This window comes from Balaenoptera borealis, assembly GCF_965194805.1.
Source record: "Balaenoptera borealis genome assembly, chromosome: 18".
NCBI classification, from domain to species: Eukaryota; Metazoa; Chordata; class Mammalia; order Artiodactyla; family Balaenopteridae; genus Balaenoptera; species Balaenoptera borealis.
The window spans coordinates 78721670-78741494 of record NC_138877.1 but is presented as its reverse complement, the minus strand read 5'-3'; the positions used below and the strand labels follow the sequence as shown (position 1 = coordinate 78741494).

General features: G+C 44.2%; 1 protein-coding gene across 2 annotated transcripts in view; it reads left to right on the top strand.

The window, feature by feature from the left end:
• The window catches only part of TUBGCP3 (tubulin gamma complex component 3), a 61279-nt gene that overhangs the window by 14974 nt on the left and 26480 nt on the right, over positions 1–19825 (top strand). For both annotated transcript variants that reach the window (XM_082365845.1, XM_082365844.1), the window contains exons 5-13: positions 706–923; positions 2767–2939; positions 3713–3831; positions 4454–4579; positions 6356–6424; positions 6790–6922; positions 8840–9006; positions 18342–18452; positions 18772–18880. In XM_082365845.1, coding sequence (XP_082221971.1) covers positions 706–923; positions 2767–2939; positions 3713–3831; positions 4454–4579; positions 6356–6424; positions 6790–6922; positions 8840–9006; positions 18342–18452; positions 18772–18880 — 1225 coding nt within the window. The remainder of the gene's footprint in view (positions 1–705; positions 924–2766; positions 2940–3712; positions 3832–4453; positions 4580–6355; positions 6425–6789; positions 6923–8839; positions 9007–18341; positions 18453–18771; positions 18881–19825) is intronic.

The following is a 19825-nucleotide window of genomic DNA, read 5'->3' as shown; positions in this document are numbered from 1 at the left end:
GCTCGACCACAGAAATTTGAGTGTTTAGAGAGTTGAAGAATGTGGGTGAAAGAGTCATATTTACCTTTAAAGCCTTAGTCTGAGTAATGAGCATTCTTTCATTACATAATAATGCCAGACTTTTAAAAATGTTTGAGTAATTGTTTGAGTTTCAGTTTGCTTGGTTTCTGAGTAAAGTGTTTAGTTATGAGACCATGTGGGAGTTTTGAGATTCAGAAAACTTTCCAGAACCTTACCAGTTCAGGCATATTTCAAAACTATAATACCTGATTTATCGTTTAATAAGTACAGGCACATCTCGTTTTATTGTGCTTCGCAGATACTGCATTTTTTACAAGTTGAAGGTGTGTGGCAACTTTGCATTGTCAGACGATGGTTAGCATTTTTAAGCAATAAAGTATTTTTAAATTAAGTTGTGTATATTGCTTTTTAGACATAATGCTGTTGCATACTCAATAGACTACAGTATAGTGTACACATAACTTTTATATGCACTGGGAAGCCAGAAAATTCGTGTGACTTGCTTTGTTTCACTACTCGTTTTATTGCGGTGGTCTGGAACCGAGCCCACAATATCTCTGAGGTCTGCCTGCACAAAATCCAGTTACAGAAATAGAACCAAAGTCTGAATGTAAATTATCTTTGCTGGTGTGGGAAAGCGTTCTGTAAGTTCGTGCCCATATTCGTGACGCCTTTTATTTGCAGGTTTCTAGCTACGCCACGTTGTTTGCTCAGGCGCTACCCCGGGATGCTCACTCCACGCCCTGCTACTACGCCAGGCCTCAGACGCTGCCCCTGAACTACCAGGACCGCAGCGCCCCGCCGGCCCAGAGCTCTGGAAGCCTGGGGAGCAGCGGCGTGGGCAGCGGCAGCGCGTGCACCCTCGGCGGCCCGGCCCCGACGCCTCAGCCTCTCCTCCCGGGGTAACCCAGCTCGCGGCGGGCGTCCCCACGCGGTGGGCGCGGGGGGTGCTCGGCCCTTAATCGGGCGTCTCGTCTTCACCGACACTGTCTTCAGAGCCGCGTGTGTGCCAGGGATGTTCTAGGCGCTGGGTCTGAGGTGCTCTATCTAGGAAGTTCCCTTCCAGGCGCTCCCTCCGTTTCAGCCGGGAGCCCCTCCCGCGTTTAGTCCTCGCTGCCTGTGAAGGGTTTGGGCCGACTCCGCCTGTTAAGGAAGGCACAGGCCCATTAGCGGGGGGCCTGCGCTCGCGATGGCGAGCAGAGCCTTCTCTGGCCGTAACTGAGCGACGGGCTCTTGCTGGGCTCTTGCACTTCTCTCGGTGCACGTTGTCCCCTTCGTGGGTGTGCTGTTCCCTTCCTCAGTTATTTAAAACGTCTGGAACATAAGATAAAGCTGCCTCGTCCTCGAGTGCTGAGGTCTTCAGACTGAGGCGTGTGGCATCTTACAGTACATGTGTGACATCAACGTGCTGTCACATCCGATCACACGCAGAGCTCATGGCTGAGAGTACAGCCAGTGCCAGTGCCCGAATGGACGCGGAACTTTGCTCTCCTGTGTGTTTTTCCATGCACATTCCTAGAAATCACATCAAAGCAGACTATGCTTTAAAATATCAAAAAGTGGATATTTTTCCAGGAGAACAGTGACCAAGGATTTACCATCAAATGATGTTTTCCACATGAGCATAATACAGTTATAAGTCATTGTGCGACTTAATCAAATTTTGTTAAAGTTATTAGAAAATAGAATGTGTGTACCACACATGTGGAATAAATGGAGTCTAGTATTTTAGAAAGACAGCACAATACATCCCAAAATTTAATCTTAAACTCATGTTCTGGCTAAAAGAATAAACAGATGTTCTTATTTTCACCTTTAAAATAAGTATTTGAAATAATTAGTGTCATGATCTAAAAAAAGCCGTATAGAGAACTTTGAGCTGAAGTGGTCTTTTAGAATTTTTTCTTAAATTTAGGACTGTATTCAAAAACATAGTTTTAATTTAGTGTTGTTGATGACTTTTTCCCCCTGTCAAAAATAGGAAAAAGTCAGGGCCGTTTCAGGTTTTTCTTTCCTCTCTTACTCGACCAGTTAAAACCAAAGCTCACCACTTGGAAGCAGTAGTGCCACTGAGATCCTTGTTTCTGTATTTTGTGGTCCCAGGAAGCACTATTTTTGTTGCGGTTGTCAAAACGTATGTCATTAGAAATCAGCTGTCAGCTTCCTACATCTTCAGGGAGCAGCTTTGACATGTTCTCCAAATTATTAGAAGCTGTCTTGACCTTGGATGTGCCTTTGCCTTATATTTTATGTTTGTGCATTTTTAAAACTAATTGCAGATTACGATGTTTCGTTTCGTATCAAGTGCTGTGAAGACTGAGGGACAGTAAGGACAGGGAAGGGGGACAGTTTCGGATTTTTTAACTCAACGAATGTTCACTGGATGAAAGATGTTAACTTTTAGGGTAAAACCAGTAGTGAATCTCAAAGTGGTTTTAGCTGGGTGGTGTGTGTTATGTATTTGTAAAGAAAAGTCCAGTAGGTTGTGACTTGTGTGTTGAGAAGTCTGTGGAGGTGGCAGGAAGAGCCCGAGAGCCACCTCGGGAGCCCAGGAGGCCTTGGGTGTCGTCGCTGGGACACGGCGGCGGTGGGGGGGGGCGGTGGTGGTGTGGTCGCTCGGGCGTCTCAGGTTCTCAGGATTAAGTCACTCAGTATAGCAACTCAAGCAGCGTGTCTTCGGCTGTCTCAGTGTCCTCCGTGACTAGTCTGGCATTTGAAGACACAGACGGTCCCTTCCTCTTTCAGACAGTCTCACCCAGCTCCGGGCGCAGGAGATTGTCTCCGACAGCAGCTGGGCTCACGTCTTGCGTGGACTTTAACTGCAAACCAGCCTCCTTCACAAACCGCTACCTCGAAGGGCGTCCCCAGCTCTGTGTCCCGCAGCGTGACAAGGCCACGGAGAGAGGGGGATGCGGGTGGTGAGTAGGACGCACCCTGTTGTCTTAAACACTCACAGCCTTGGCATGGCTCCCGCTCTCGTGGCGGGGTTCAGGAGCCTCAGTCCTCCAGGCTGGCCTTGTCGCCCTGTCACCCTGGCCGTGCCTCCCCGCAGCCGCCCACCGCTCAGGTCCTTGCCGAGTGCTTTCCTGGGTCTGCTCTCCCTTCCCCGGTGACGGTAGGCCCGGTTTGCTGCAACCTGGTATTTATAGACCGTTGTCGCCACAACTGACTGCAGCCCTGGAGTGGGAGCCTGACCCCGGCTGGGCTCTGACTGTGTCTCCTCCCGCCGAGACCTTAGGTCTGTGGGCTTTGCCTCTCATCATGACGTTGGGTAATACCTAAATTCTGAGTTAGCTTTTGTTCCAAGGTTTGTGGAAATCGTAGACCCCTTTCTGCTGTGTTAGCTCCTTTTGTCACGGTGACGGAGACGGAACCAGGTTTGCGTGCTTACCATATAGCCAGTTTTCTAAACATCGTATGAAATAATCATCCATCCTTTTGTGATTGATTTGTGCTGCTCCCGATCATATATTAAACTCCCACATATTGCTTTCTTTTTAAAAGACTTTTGGAAGAGAAATTATATGATCTCCATATCCTTTTCAGAAAATCCTTTTTTCTTATAACTTCATATTCTTTCTCATCTTAAATTCCTTTATTTAGTTTTTAAATTTTGTTCTGGTTGCAAATATATTACCTGAAGCGAATTGTGTTGTGCGATTTATTTCACCTTGTAAAAACCGTGTTACAGGTGCTGTGGAAGTTGCCGAGGCAGCCCTAGTCAGAGATATCCTGTACGTCTTCCAGGGCATAGACGGCAGAAATGTCAAGATGAGCAACGCTGACAACTGTTACAAAGTGGAGGGAAAGGTACGGTCCCTGAAACCCCGTCTGAAGTGTTCAGAAGTCAAGACAGATGGCAGGCACGGTTGGTTTGTGAGGCAGTACTAGGGTCACGAGGGCTGGCGTGCAGATTCGGGAGTCCTGGTCAGCCGGCACCCTGGAACCCTGGTTTGCTCCCTGGTTTGATCCTCAGCGCGTTGCCCCCTTTCATCCTGTGACAGTGGTGCGCGAGTTACCTGACGGCCAGGTATCCTGGCATCTTTGCTTCTGTCTTCCAGAACCTGCCTTTCCCACAGTCCTTCTTGTTGACCCTCTGTCCTCTTGCGACTCTTAGCCGAGTCACGAGGCCACTGACGTCACAGACTGTCCCTGCCACGCCGGGCACCGTGGCCAGTCACTGCTGGGGCGGTGGGACCCAAGCCTGACACTCGCTCAGAGGTGTCTTACTTCCCGGCCTTCTCTGTGATGCTTTTTGTTCCCTAGAGTCTCACTGCTTTCACTTTAGTGATGGTGTGTTAGTTGTCTTTAAGTTTCTTATGTTGAAGCCTAAGAATTATAAAAGTACAAATGGTTAAAAAAATAATAATAATTAAAATCCTAGGGTTAAAAATTTTTTTTATTTTAAACTCTGGATATATTTACTTTTTAGGCAAACCTAAATAAATCTTTGAGGGATACGACGGTCAGACTTGCTGAGTTGGGATGGTTACATAATAAAATCAGAAAATACACTGACCAGAGGAGCCTAGACCGTTCATTTGGACTTGTAGGCCAGGTATGTTCTTTGTGACGGAGACACGTGGGGTTTTGGGGTGACATTCACCTCGGGAAGTGCTTAATCTCCTTAGAATCTTATAAGAAAGTCATTCTGAAGAGGGTTCTTTTTACATAAAGAAGGTTTGAAAATGGACTGTGTCAGTCACGGTCAACTCAAGAAAAGAGAAAACATAGTGGATAGTGACAAAGATAATCAAATATAGCGATTTTTTAAAATGTTTAATGAATACTTGGGAACACTGACCATGTATGAGTCACTTTACATATTTTAGTGTATTTTCCCTTTGACTTGATTCTCTCAATTAAAAAAATTTTTTTTAATTGAAGGATAGTTGATGTACAGTGTAGTGTTTCAGGTGTACATCAAAGTGATTTGGTTATACGTATATATGTATATATGTATGTATTTTTATTACCTTCCATTGTAGTTACAAATATTGAATATCGTTGCCTGTGCTATACAGTAAATCCCTGTTTATCTATTTTACTATAGTAGTGTGCATCTGTTAATCCCATACTCCCAGTTTATACCTCCCTCCCTCCCTTCCCTCCCTTCCCTCCCTTTCCTCCCTTTCTCCTTTGGTAACCATAAGTTTGTATTCTATGTCTGTGAGTCTGTTTCTGTTTTGTAAATAGGTTCATTTGTATTATTTTTAGATTCCACGTTGAAGTGGTATCATATGGTATTTGTCTTTGTCTGACTTACTTCATTTTGTATGGTAATCTCTAGGTCCATCCATGCTTCTGCAAGTGGCATTATTTCATTCTTTTTTACAGCTGAGTAATATTCCATTGCATATATATATATATATATATATATGTATACATACATATGTACACACACACACACACCCACTACCACATCTTCTTTATCCAGTCATCTGCTGATAGACACTTAAGGTTTCTTTAACACTAATGTTCTTCACTAGTGATATTTTTAAATTGGCAACTCCATGCCAGTTCCCCCCATTTTGGTGAGGGTAGTTGTACCATCCACATTATTAAAAACTGCCTTGTACCTTTTCAATCTTAAATTCTGAAAAGGTATCAGAAGGACCTTCACATACTCCTGTGACTCTGGAATGAACTCTGGGCGTAAGCCTAAGGGTATGCAGGAGGAGAGCCTGTGACAGAACCTGTAAAGGATAGACAGGTTTCTCACGGGCATAGAAAACATACTTACGGTTACCAAAGGGAAGGTGGGGGGAAGGATAAATTAGGAGTTTAGAATTAGCAGATACACAGTACTATGTATATATAAAATAGGTAAACAACAAGGACCTACTGTATAGCACAGGGAACTATAGTCAGTATCCTGTAATAACCTATAATGGAAAAGAGTCCAAAAAAAAAGAATATAGATGTATACATATATATGTATAACGGAATCACTTTGTTGTACACCTGAAACTAACAGAATATTGTAAATCAACTATACTTCAGTGAAAAAAAATTAGAAGGGACGTAATCTGAAAATAAAGCATCAGTGTCTAAAGTGAATACCCCTTAGCTTATGAAAAATGCACTGTGTTTCTCCACTTCCCTCCTGCAAAGCTCATGCTGAGGGACAGCCCTTTCCGGATGCTATTAAATGCGTATGTCTTGGTGGGTACACCTGCGTGGGGAATGTGGACAGAAGCAGACTTTCATCTCGCAGACACCCGAACTTTGTCTGAAGGCGTCGTCCTGCGAGGTCCCCGTGTGTTGTGGTGTAGTGACCGTCGTGTGCAGTGACCGTGTCCTGCTTTAATTGTGCTTCGTCCTTTCTCCACAGAGCTTTTGTGCTGCCTTGCACCAGGAACTCAAAGAATACTACCGATTACTCTCTGTTTTACATTCCCAGGTAAATACCTTATTTTTAATTTCTTCATGATTTGAAGTGTTAGGAAATACCACTATACAGAATTTTTAAGTTTCTTCATACGTTACTTTTAAAAGATAAAAATCTGATAATCCTATCGGGAAGGATTGGATATCTGTAAAGTTTCATTGTGTCCTAGAGCCAGTTCATTGCTAATTTTCAGGGTCCTGTCTGCCATTGAAACAGACCTCCTCTGTAGCTTGAAGGAACTGTCGCTGTCTCAGAGGGACCTTCTGTTTCATTTTCATGAGGATAATCCTTTCCCCGTGTCTACTTCACATGGATTAAGACATGCTTGGCCTGTTTGGTGACCCGTACTTACACATTCTGTCTTTCCTGTTTTTCAGCTACAGTTAGAAGATGATCAGGGTGTGAATTTGGGCCTTGAGAGTAGCTTAACGCTCCGGCGTCTTCTGGTTTGGACGTACGACCCCAAGATAAGACTGAAGACCCTGGCGGCCCTGGTGGACCACTGCCAAGGTCATTTTGCTTTATTTCAAAGCAGGTTTTAGGGAATGTCACCGAGGTTTATTTTTGTGCCTGCCCTTTTGTATGCTTAACAGCCAGAAGGATGCTGATTAAATACAAATTAATAGACATGAACTTACAGGGGAGAATAACCAGCTGTCCGCATAGCCCAGTGTTTATGCTTTGGAGGCTCAGGACTTCCTTGAGGGAAAGGGGGCGGGGTCTAGTTTTCAGAGATTTTGCCTTTTCCTGTGGCTCATGGTGTTACAGCTGCTTATCTCTGTTCCTCTTTTATTTGTCTTTCAATTAGCAGCCTCTCCTAGCGCTTCAGTCCCCCCAGGTTCTGGCCCACGTCTGGGCTCAGCAGCTGTGTCACAAGTTCCCTTGTTTGTGCGTCTGGGTGGGGCCCCCCCTGGGCTCTCGGCCTGTGTTTCTAGTTGCTTCTCAGCATCTTTCTCACTGTGTGTGCTCCCTTGGCCAGGAAGCCCTTTGTCTCTCCTCGTCTATAACTGTGGGCACTGGGGGTCCCTGCCCCCTCGGGGTGGGAGGGCCAGGTGAGATGTGGGGACCGGTGGCCGCCCTGCCCTCTGGCTGTGCGTGCGCTGCCCCCTCCCGCGGGATGGTTCTCAGGGCCACTGATTCCAAGGGCCCGGTGTGGGTGGCACCTTCCTCAAAAGAAGAAAGAAGTCGAATACAGTGAGTAAATGCCTCCTTTCTCTCCAGCTACTGGCAGCCCCCCAACTGTCTTCCTGCCGACCCCCATCCCTTTCATGGTCCTGGCGCCTCCAGCTCCTCCCTAGGCCCCCAGGCTTTGCCCTCCTGGGGACGCTGGGGTCCCCGCTCCGGGCCTTCTTCATGCCCTGTCCTCATAACCTGCCAACTGGCTCTGTCTCTGTTTGTGTACACATGCCAAGAGGGATCCTACTAAAGTCAGAGCACGTCAGTCCTTTCCTTAAAATCTGTCCGCAATCCGAAGACGCAGACGTAGAGAATGGACTTGAGGACATGGGGAGGGGGAAGGGTAAGCTGGGACGAAGTGAGAGAGTGGCATGGACATATATACACTATCAAATGTAAAATAGCTAGCTAGTGGGAAGCAGCCGCATAGCACAGGGAGATCAGCTCGGTGCTTTGTGTCCACCTAGAGGGGTGGGATAGGGAGGGTGGGAGGGAGACGCAAGAGGGAAGGGATATGGGGATGTATGTATATATATAGCTGATTCACTTTGTTATACAGTAGAAACTAACAACATTGTAAAGCAATTATACTCCAATAAAGCTGTTAAAAAAAAAACAAACTTTCCGCAATGTAATAAACTCCAGAATTATTCACATGGGAAACTCCTCGTGTGCTTATACTATTGGATCTGGTTTTTGCCACTCCCGATATTTTGTGCTGAGCTGTGCTCCTGGGACACCGGGCACTGTTAACACAGGGCCATGTTTTCACACTGTAGGGCCACCAGTTAGTTAATGGGTTATGACATCAGTCTAATGAGTTGAGACCAGCATATTATACCAAAAGAGAAAAAGGAAAAAATAGAAAATCTTCAAGTGTAAGTATTGTTTGTAAAGCTCCTGTTTTCTATATATGCTTATTTGTGTACTGGATCGCGGTATAAAGTGTGAGTCTTGATGTGGGTCTCAGTCAAGAAAAGGTGAAGAATTGTGTTCTCGATCGTATCTCCAGTCACGTTTTCCATAGGGGTCGTGGAGAGTCACGTGAAGCGCTCTGACTCACGTGAAGCCCAGGTAGACCCTAGGCCTCTGGGCTCCTGGTCCGTCGCATGTTGACTGCTGCTTCTACGTCCAAACAGTACTAGGAGAGCAGACACACTTTATCTCTGTGACTTGGCCATTTGCATTACTGTTCAGTTGTTGGTTTCTACTGTGAGTGTCAATGTGGGTGTTTTTTTGCTGTGTCCCCAGGAAGGAAGGGAGGTGAGCTGGCTTCAGCCGTCCACGCCTACACCAAGACGGGGGACCCCTCCATGAGGTCCCTGGTGCAGCACATCCTCAGCCTGGTGTCGCACCCTGTCCTGAGCTTCCTTTACCGGTGGATCTACGATGGGGAGCTCGAGGACACGTACCACGAAGTAAGGGACGCCCCCCTTCTCAGGCGCGGCTTTGAGGAGCATGGGAACAGTTACTCTTTCTTGATTTTTTTCCCGAAACTATTTTCTCTTCACAGTGATGCCACCATACTTCATTTGCATGCCTGGCCTATTTTGCCAATTACCTCATTGATCAGAGTTGTATTTGGTTAGTGAGAAACTGTTATCCTCGTTTGAACAGTGGGAAACTCAGCAAGGTCGGATCGCTTGTCCCTGTTTATCAGCAAGTTGGCGGCAAAGCTAGGACTAGGTGTCCCCAGTCTTAGTCCGGGTTTCCTGGCAGGGCGGTATTACATGTTCTGATGCTTTGCACCGTTACTGTATGAACTAAACTCATGCTGGTTAACTGTGGTGCTGACAATTTTAATGAGACAAGTTATTTGTATATGTGTATATGTATATGTACCTATTGAAATACAGTTAGTTCCGCCAGAATGTAACATATTTGTCCCTAAAAATCACTGCTATGCAAAATCATGTGGTAAAAACCAGACTTCTGACAAAAAGTAGAGTGAGGGGCACCACACTCAAAAACCTTGTCATTATGTTACATTAAAAAAGGATAGGAATTAAATGGAAGCTGTAGCACAGTTTTTAACACATATTAGACGGTTAAGAAATGGGTAAATTCTAGAGTAAATATGGCATTGACCTTGACAGAGCCCTGGCATTAGCTTGTGGGCCTGGGCGGAGGCGGGACAGACGATCGCGGCTGCTGGAACGCGTGGGCGAAGGCGGCAGGGCAGTTTCAGGTGCGTCTCTGGGGATGTTTGTGTGGCCCACGTGGCTGGGCTCCTGTTTTCGCCGAGTTTTTCGCGGGTGAAATTGCACGTAAGCAAACATGGAAGCAGATCCGACCGTACGTGGTACTGTTTCGTGCTCTGGGGACTCACACGGCGGCCACACGTGCGTGTGTGCTGTGGAGGCCCCCAGGGTGCCCTGTAGGCCTCCTGTGGAGGGCTGGGCTTGTAGCTGTTGCTGCCTGGACACAGCCCTTTTGCCTAACGGCTCTGCTATCCGAGCAGATTCTGTTCTTTTCGTTTTAAATCTTACCCACATTATTAACGTGAACGTCCCTTTATGTGCCTCCCTGGGAGTGTTTATGAGCTTCTCTGAAGTCGGTCCTGGGAGATGGGCCGGCTCGGCTGTGGGCAGGGCACAGCTGTAGGTCTGACTCCGTCTCGAGTGCTGGGTGGCTTTCCCGGTCCCCCCACCCCATGCGCCCCGGCCGACTTCTTCCGCCTTCCTGTGTGCACTTCATGTTACCCAACCTGAGTAAAAGTGTTTTTAATCTAATGTATGAGATGTGGCGTCTCCTATGGTATTTATGTATTTGTGTTTCACTGGTTACTAGTGAGATTGACCAGCTTTTCATGTGTATTGGTTGTTTTTATTTGTCCTACTAATTGCTGTTTGTATTGTTTCCCCATTTGTCCTGTGGATTTGTCTGACTTTTTAAGAGTCGAATCATGGGATGAGTTCATACATTTGGATATCTTGTATCTGTAATTGCACTTTTTTCCTTTAATTATTTTTCTTCAACCATTTGTTTTCACATTATTTCAGACTTAGAGGTGTAAGAATAGTACCGAGAATCATGGGCTTGACGGATGCTCTCCAAATGTTGGTTTTGCCATGTTTTATCATATGCTGAATTCCCATTTATACCCGAGTCTTTCTGGACTCTATTTTTTTCTGATTTTTTTTTTTTTTTTTTGGTTTGCTATTTCTTTGTCAGTAATACTTAAACGTAGCTTTAGAGTTTGGTATCTGGTAGGAGCAGCTCTTTTCGCAATCGTCCTTGTTGTTTCTGCACATTTCCACTTACATATAGATTTAGAATTAGCTTGTCGATTCTGCCAGATAAAACCTGAGAGAGTTCCTAGAAACACAAACTGTCAAACTGACTCATGGGAAATAGAAAATCTAAATAGACCTATAACACAAGTAAAGAGAATAAATGAGTGCTTTAAAAACCTTTCCAGTAAAGAAAAGCCCAGGGCCAGATGGCTTCACTGGTGGATGTGACCAGTGTGGGAACAGGGCCATCTCTGCCCCTGTCTGCCTGGCGGGGTTCCTGGACCTGCTTTCTCTGACCCGCCGTCCACTCCTCCTCAGTAACTTTCCTGCGTGCAGCTCCTATTCATCTTTGTTGACGGCTGTTCAGAGCTCACTTTCTGTGTAACGTGGCTTCATCCTGTGGTCCTTCCAGGAAGCTCTTTGAAACGCCCGTGTTTACCTGGTTCCGGGGAGGCTTTTCTCTCCCCCTCCTGCTGCAGAGCGGTGCTCAGTGTCCCACCTCGGCTGCCTCTGGGTTTGACTGACTTGCAACCCAAGGATGAGTTTGCAGTCCTTTTATCTGAAAGAAAAACTTCCAGGTGGCCTCTGAGCTTTGCTATTTCTGTGGCGTCATTAAAACTGCCTCTGGGTCCACCAGTTGGGATTTTACTTTTATTTTATTATTTATTTATTTATTTAAAATTAAGTTTTGGCTGTGTTGGGTCTTTGTTGCTGTGCGCATGCTTTCTCTAGTTGCGGTGAACGGGGGCTACTCTTCGTTGCAGTGCACGGGCTTCTCATTGCGGTGGCTTCTCTTGCTGCAGAGCACGAGCTCTAGGATGCGTGGGCTTCAGTAGTTGTGGCACGTGGGCTCAGTAGTTGTGGCTCGCGGGCTCTAGAGCGCAGGCTCAGTAGTTGTGGCGCACAGGCTTAGTTGCTCCGCGGCATGTGGGATCTTCCCGGACCAGGGCTTGAACCCGTGTCCCCTGCATTGGCAGGTGGATTCTTAACTACTGCACCACCAGGGAAGACCGGGGCTTTACTTTTAATTGTCAAAAAGATATGATCCTTTAGTTCAGTGGTGCAGGGATTAGTATCCAGCTTTTTTTTGTTTATCTTGTATTAGGATGAAGTGCAAAGGCAGGCAAGACTAGAGCCCTGTAAGAATTTACAGATGTCCTCTGAATAGACATTTTTCCAAAGAAGACGTACAGGTGGCAAACAGATACATGAAAGGATGCTCAACATCACTAATTATTAGAGAAATGCAAGTCAAAACCACAATGAAATATTACCTCACACCTGTCAGAAATGGCCATCATCAAAAAGACAAGAAATAACAAATGTTGGCGAGGACGTGGAGGAAAGGGAGCCCTCGTCCACTGTTGCTGGGAGTGTAAACTGGTGCAGCCACTGTGGAGGGTTCTCAAAAAAAATTAAAAATAGACCTACCATAAGATCCAGCAATTCCACTCCTGGGCATATACCTGAAAAAACGTAAACACTGATTTGAAAAGGTACATGCACCCCGATGTTCATAGCAGCATTATTTCCAGTTGCCAAGATATGGAAGCAACCTAGGTGTCCATCAACAGATGAATTAAATAAAGAAGATGAGGTATATATACACACAATGGAACACGACCCCGCCATAAAAAGAATGGAATTTTGCCATTTGCAACAACGTGGATGGGCTTGGAGGGCATTATGCCAAGTGAGATAAGTCAGAGAAAGACAAATACTGTATGGTATCACTAATATGTGGAACCTAAAAAATACAACAAGCTAGTGAATGTAACAAAAAAGAAGCAGGCTCAGATGTAGAGAACAAACTAATGGTTACAAGTGGGGAGAGGGAAAGGGGAGGGGCAAGATAGAAGTGGGTGATGAAGAGGTACAAACGGTCATGTATAAAACAAGCTACAAGGATATACTGTACAGCACAGGGACTATAGCCAGTATTTTATAATAAGTATAAATGGACTTTAACTCTTAATCATTGTGATTCAATATATTGTACACCTGAACTTATATAATAATGCGCATCAACTATACCTCAGTTAAAAAAAAAGATTTTACAGATGCACTGAATGATTAGTGTAGAAAGTACTTTCAATGTTTGGGGAGAAGTTTCTAATTATTTTTGGTTCTTACAAAGTAGTACTGTAAAAGGAAACCAAAGTTTTTCATTTTGCTACAATGACTATCTAGGGAAACTCTATCCTGAGACATTTAGTGGCTCACATGGGTTTTCTCCCCTGTAAACTGAGGGAGGTAAACAAATTATGCCCGTGTGTTCAAGGTAAGAACACGATAGCTCAGTGTTAATTTGTTTTATATTTTTGCCTTTTGGATAAACCTGTCAGAGCTATAAAGGATTGGGGCCTTCAACGAGGAACAGGAAAAGAAGGGAAAAGTTAAAAGTCAGCACTCTTGCTTTCAAAATTAGAAAAATTTCAGACAGCAATCAAATGTTAGCTGAAATGCTCTGACGGTGCTCCCAAATCTGCATCCTTGGATGGGAAGGGCAGTGCACTCACTAGAGAGAACGCAGGGGCTGCTTTTTGGACTATCTCTGTGGATGCCTTCAGCACTCTCCTTATTTTGTTCCTCTTACACTTTTGCTAGGAATTATTGGATTTAAAGGTTGACCATGTACCTATCTTACACTTTGGCACTTTCACGCCCACCCCTGAAAGCTGTCGTCCGCCAGTCTGCCTGGTCAGCTCCCTCTGGCCTTCCCCTGGTCCAGAGCCTCCGGCTTCTCTCCGCGTGGCCAGAGGCGGGTCTCTTGGTGGTGGCCTGCCTATTGACCCGTTGAAGTTGGGGTCCTTTGTGGTCTGAATGAATGGATCTGGTCTTAGAAAATAAGTCGCTTGCTGAGGAAATTACCCTCTTCATTTCTGTTTTTATCAGGAAGGCCTTGGCATTTGTCCAGCACTTCATGAGAAATCATGGTTCAATTATGCTTTATATTTTCCCTCACTTCTTTCTGTGTTTGACATAATGGTGCAAATTAAAGAACCTTGAGTGGAAAGTGCATCAGTAAAATAAAAGCATGTTGCAATTATATTCTAACCTTGATTCTTTTCCTCTGTAACTATATTTTTTGCAAGATTAATTATGCCCAGGCCTCTCGGTGTTTGCTTCTAGATGTTTGCTAGTAGGGTGATTGAGTGCTGCTTTGCCCTCAGATGAAATGATGCTTTCATAACTTCTAAAGATGACTGAATGCCTGAGTTCTTTATCTTTTAAATTAAATTTTCTTATTGTTCATACTGATAAAAATCCAGCTGTACTCCAACTATCAGGATAAATTAGTGTGTTGTCTGTAGAAACTAGCTATTCTGTTTAAGTGAATAACAGATAAATAACAATTTATATGCAGTTAATCTAATCTGTTGAATGGCAAGCCACAGAGCAGACATAGTGTGGTGACTGGGTAACCTCTTAGATTGTTCATGGTGAGCTTGTGACACTTTAATTTCTATCAGGGCTGATTTGAGTTTATGTTAAAGTGGTGATAGCCTCATTATAATAGTACTGAAAGCAGTCGTTAGTTATGTGTTTAAAATTAGAAAGGGAATATAAATCCAAAAAAGTCTAAAAAAAGGAATATCAATAAATACTTTCATAATTTAAATTGATATCTAAAGATAAGAATATGAGTTGGAAATAAATGTAGCAGTCTCATCCTCATGGTCATAAAAATGTTGGCATTTGTTCAGATACCTACTTAAAGGAAACTGGCTGTATTTGATCCTAGATGGCTCGATACCATCTAGGATCAAATACAAGGATCAAATATAAGACCTTAACATCATTAGAAATTTTGTTTCCTTAAATAGTTACCCTTGGGAGTAGATTTCTGTGAACAGGAAAAAAAAAATCTTTTTTAGTTCATTGCCTTGGGAAAACAGTGTTTCTAAAAAAATTCTTACTTGTACCATATGTTCACTCATTGGCTTGACTTACTCAGTTCTTTTGAACAGTATATTTTCCTGATTTAAAAATGTGCAATTAAAACGTTTTCGAGTATGTAAACACGGAGGGGAAAATTAAAATTTATTGAATCTCATCATGAACCTATAACCTCTGTTAATATTTTTGTATATCCCCTTTTTATATATTTTTATGTGTGTGTATATCATACCACACATAGTATTTTGTAACCTCTATTTTTTTTAAAAAATAAATTTATTTATTTATTTTTGGCTGCGTTGGGTCTTTGTTGCTGCTCACGGGCTTTCTCTAGTTGCGGCGAGCGGGGGCTACTCTTCGTTGCAGTGCGTGGGCTTCTCATGGCGGTGGCTTCTCTTGTTGCAGAGCATGGGCTCTAGGCACGTGGGCTTCAGTAGTTGCGGCACATGGGCTTCCAGGAGTTGTGGCGCACGGGCTTAGTTGCTCCGCAGCATGTGGGATCTTCCGGACCAGGACTCAAACCTGTGTCCCCTGCATTGGCAGGTGGATTCTTAACCACTGCGCCACCAGGGAAGTCCTGTGACCTCTATTTTTACTTGAAGTAAATAAAGAAAATAATTTCATGCCATTAAACATTATTCTTCTATACCAAGTCTTCTTAAAATGTGATCTCTGAAACTCCTGAATAGCACATAAAACTGTGTATTTTGTGGATATAAGCATTTTTTTTCCTGGGAAGAAAATCTGTAGTTTTCATCAGATTCTCAGAATGGCTTCTGATAGTTAACAACCTTCATTTTAATTAATTAATTAATTTTTTTCCAGCCATGACACGTGGCTTGCGGGGTCTTAGTTCCCCGACTAGGGATTGAACCCAGGCCATGCAGTGAAAGTGCTGAGTCCTAACAACTGGACTGCCATGGAATTCCCAAACTTCATTTTTAATGACTACATGATAATATTGTGTAATTCATTTTTACACATTTAGTGTGTATTAGAAGTATGTTGTGCCCCAAAATACTTTATTCCTGTAACGCAAGGATAATGTTTCACTCAAACTTTCTTCATCTGTATTCACAAATGAAAGTGGTCTGTAGTTTCCATTTGGGGCATTATTTTTATCAGGATTAGCTTGTGTTAAACGAGATTCATTAAATAAACAGGTACCGCACATTCTTCTGTGGTCTAGAATAATATAAGAAAGATACCTTTTTTTACAGTTTAGTAGGCCCCATGTCTTGGTGATAGCAGTTTACATTTCTGATTTCTTCTACAGATACTGCTCTTTTTAGAGTCTTCTCTCTCCCTCCCTACTTCTCTGTTTCTCAAGCCCCTTCCTTAGGTTTATTTTGGCTATTTACTTTTTGCTAGGAAACTATTAATTTTGTATTGCTATATATTTGCTAAAAATATTTTTTAAATTCTTTAAATCCATTTTGTATCTGCAGACACACCTTTGTAGACAGGGTTGTGTGTTATTCACCAATTGGTGATTTGGACTTTACGTAAAAATCAACAAAAAGGCATTTAGGTATGTTGGGACTTAAATGGATTTTACAGTCCAGTGGGAGGACCAAGCTGCCATGTGCAACGTGGCCGGTGCTGCGTCTCAGACATCCAGCTGCTGACTGAAAGTACTGCCGAGTACCCAGGCTGTGGTCCAAATGCCATTTCTCCCCAAAAGGGACTGGGGCTCCTTGGGGAAGTGGCTGATTCTAGGTCGGGGGAGCAATGAACACTTAGGAACCTAGAGCCTGGATCAGGCCGGCAGCAGGGAAGGCACCTCGCGTGGAGTCTGAAGGACGCGGCGTCAGCTCAAGGCACTCCGCCCTCCCAGGACGGGCAACGGGACGCCGGGAGGGATAGTAACCGAGATGGAGCGAAGCACCAGATGCACTCCAGTGCATCTAACTGGTCGCCGTGGACGGGTGTAAACATACTATCAGACACTCCTCAGCGTCTCTTGGTGGAGTCAGTTTTTCCCCTTTTAATCTTTCGATGTAAGTGACTGTAATGATCGCTCCTGGTGAGGACGCTAGCTCAGAGGAAAGGGTGCTGTATTAAATAAGAGGTGCTGGCCTGGCCAGTAAAGAGAAAATGCAGCCCAGAAGGAAACAGACCCCAGTGTCGCCTGTGTGCAGGGACGGAAGATCTAGGGAACGAAAACAGCGCAGCGGGAGTACAGCTGTCTCTCGGTATCCATGGGGCATTGTTTCCAGGACCCTCGCAGACAAACATTTGCAGATGCTCAAGTCCCTTGTATAAAATGGTGTGGTACCCACCCCACCCGCATCCCTGGGTTCTGCATCCGTGGATTCACCCAACCATGGATGCAGAGGGCCCAGTGTACTTACTAAAATTGCGGAGAATATTTCTGTAATCTAGGATGGGGAGCTCTTAGGAAGACAGGAGACCCAGAAGCCATAAAGGAAGACAGTCACCAATCTGACCCAGAAAGAACAAGACAAAACATGGAGCAGACCATAAACAGTGGCAAGTCATTAATTTGGAAACATTTGTAATTCTTAATGATTCACAAATGGTCACTCTCCCTTATATAACAAAGAGCCTCTGTGTATTGGTAAAAAAAGACAGTAGAAAGATGGGATGAAGATATGAAAAGACAATTCACAGGAGAAAATCATGTGGCAATCAGCATTATGAAAATAGGCCCAACTTCCTTTGTTGTCAGTAAAAGAACAGTACAAGCAACCATGATTTTGCCTGATTGGCAAAATTCAAACCGAGCAAGGATGCAGAAATGTAGAGCTTCCTGTGGTGGGAGGGTCAGTTGACAGGGCCGTTTGGATGGGAGATCTGGCATTGTTTATAAAAATTAGAAATTACTTGGACTCAGCAGTTCTGCTGTTAGAGATCGAGTTTATAGAAATAAAAGCACAAGTCTGTTAGGACTATGGCTGAAAAAGGAGAGTGGCCTCGGCGTGGTAGCAAACGGGCTGGAAACAACAGCAGCTTAGTTTTCTCCTTAGAACCCGTACCCTTTTGGATGTCAGGGAACAGGCCGGTGGGCGGGGTTAGGGAAGGTGAGGAAGTGAACAGGGGAAGCTTCCGAGCGCAGTGGGTTTCGGGGAGAGCGCCACGCGAAGGTCGCTTCCTGCAGTGCTGCGGGTGGACCTGGGGCCTCTGCCGGCGGCGGCACAGCAGCAGGAGGAGATGCAGCTGATTGGTGGGAGGAGGAGAGGAAGACTCTGAATTGGCTTGAATTGAATACTCAAACAGCCCCAGAGGCCTGTGTGCCTTTCCTAAGGTTGTGTGAAGAGTCCGTGTGGATTAGGCAGGCCTCACACTCAGATCCATGATGTACACAGCAGAGGCTGTGATTGTTATTATATTTACAAGGGCGACCACGTGTCTTCAAGAAAAAGCTTATCTTATTTTCACTATATTTTGGTTTTAAAAAGTGGGGAAGAAGTGATTCCATTTAGAGAGATCTATCAAAATGCCTCTTAAAATAAGATTTATTGTATAAATGGTAAGCCTCCCAATATCTGGAGAGAATTTTGCTTCCTAGAATTACTTATTTCTTGATGTTGCTGTTAGCTAATATTTCGCCATAAATATCACTTTTTAATGTTTCACTGCTTCTTTCCTTTCAGTTTTTCGTAGCATCAGATCCAACGGTGAAGACAGACCGGCTGTGGCACGACAAGTACACCCTGCGGAAGTCGATGATCCCGTCCTTCATGACGATGGACCAGTCCAGGAAGGTGGGGTGCGACTGCTGTGACCGTGATGTGCTAATGCTGTATTTACCTGCATCCGGTGACAAAACCAGTCTTCAGTTAACACAGTTTTGTGGCATTTTAGGATTTACATTCTTGAGGTGAAGTATATGTTAATTGACTGCCTCAACGTATTAATATGTATTTGTTAATAACAATTTTTTCAGTTCCTGGAATTCACTTGATACTATCCTAGATGTTCTTATTATTTAGTTTTTAGTCAATAGAATAATTTGTAGTGCTTGGATGTTTGATCGTTTTAATTTCGAATAAAGGTAACTCTAGAATATTTTCCTTTTTTTAGGTCCTTTTGATAGGAAAATCAATAAATTTCCTGCACCAGGTTTGTCATGACCAGACGCCCACTACAAAGATGATAGCTGTGACCAAGTCTGCAGAATCACCCCAGGACGGTATGATGACGATGATGGTGGTGATAATGTGATGGCACGATGGTGGTGATGATGGTGGTGGTGGTGATAGTGGTGATGTCGGGGTGACGCTGGTGATGATGGTGGTGACAGTGCTATATATTGCTTGAAGTATGTTTCGTTCAATAGGACTGACAGATTTTCGGAATTATTATCTAAGATGCCTTAATACACAGTGTGATACATATAAAATATCTATTACTGTGTAAATTTTGAATTTCCTTTCTTATACAGTTAAAAAATAACTAGGTGTAGCTATTTTACTCTCCTTGGTAACTTGTGTTACTTTTTTTGTGATGCAGTGACAGTATGGCAAAGTAAGGAAATAAAGGAAACACTTGCTAATGAACTCAGAGGCTTGTTCAGAAATCAGCACGGATTCCCAGCGTTTATGTATTCAGAATGCCGCACTGTTAACCGTTCCGTGGTTTTGCCTCATTTCCTACTCTCCTCTCTGCCAGTTTCCCCATTTGCTGCCTGCCCCGTCCTCAGTTATTTCATGTGTTCTCTGTGTGGCTGACTTAACGGACAGCTGTCCAGTCTTGGCTACATTTGTTACTTATACTGTTGTCTTGACTCATTCAAGTTTATTTTGTGTGAGGCATTGTGGTAGCTGTAGGGGAGATGGTATGAATTCACCATGATGATGCTTTTCATGAACTGTGCTCTAGGAATGGAGATTAAACGTACAATAAAGTGAAATAATAAGTAGTAAATGGTAGAAAGTGATACGTGAGATGAGGTGTACAGATAACGTGCTTGAAGTACACAGGGCAGTACTGCTAGCTGTAGGCACTGTGCCATCTGGTGTATACAGGTCTCCAGAGCTTATGCATCTTGTATAATCAAAACTTGGTACCCTTGGACCTTCACCTTCCCACTTCCCCCTCCCCACCGTCCCTGGCAACCACCATTCTACGCTCTGGT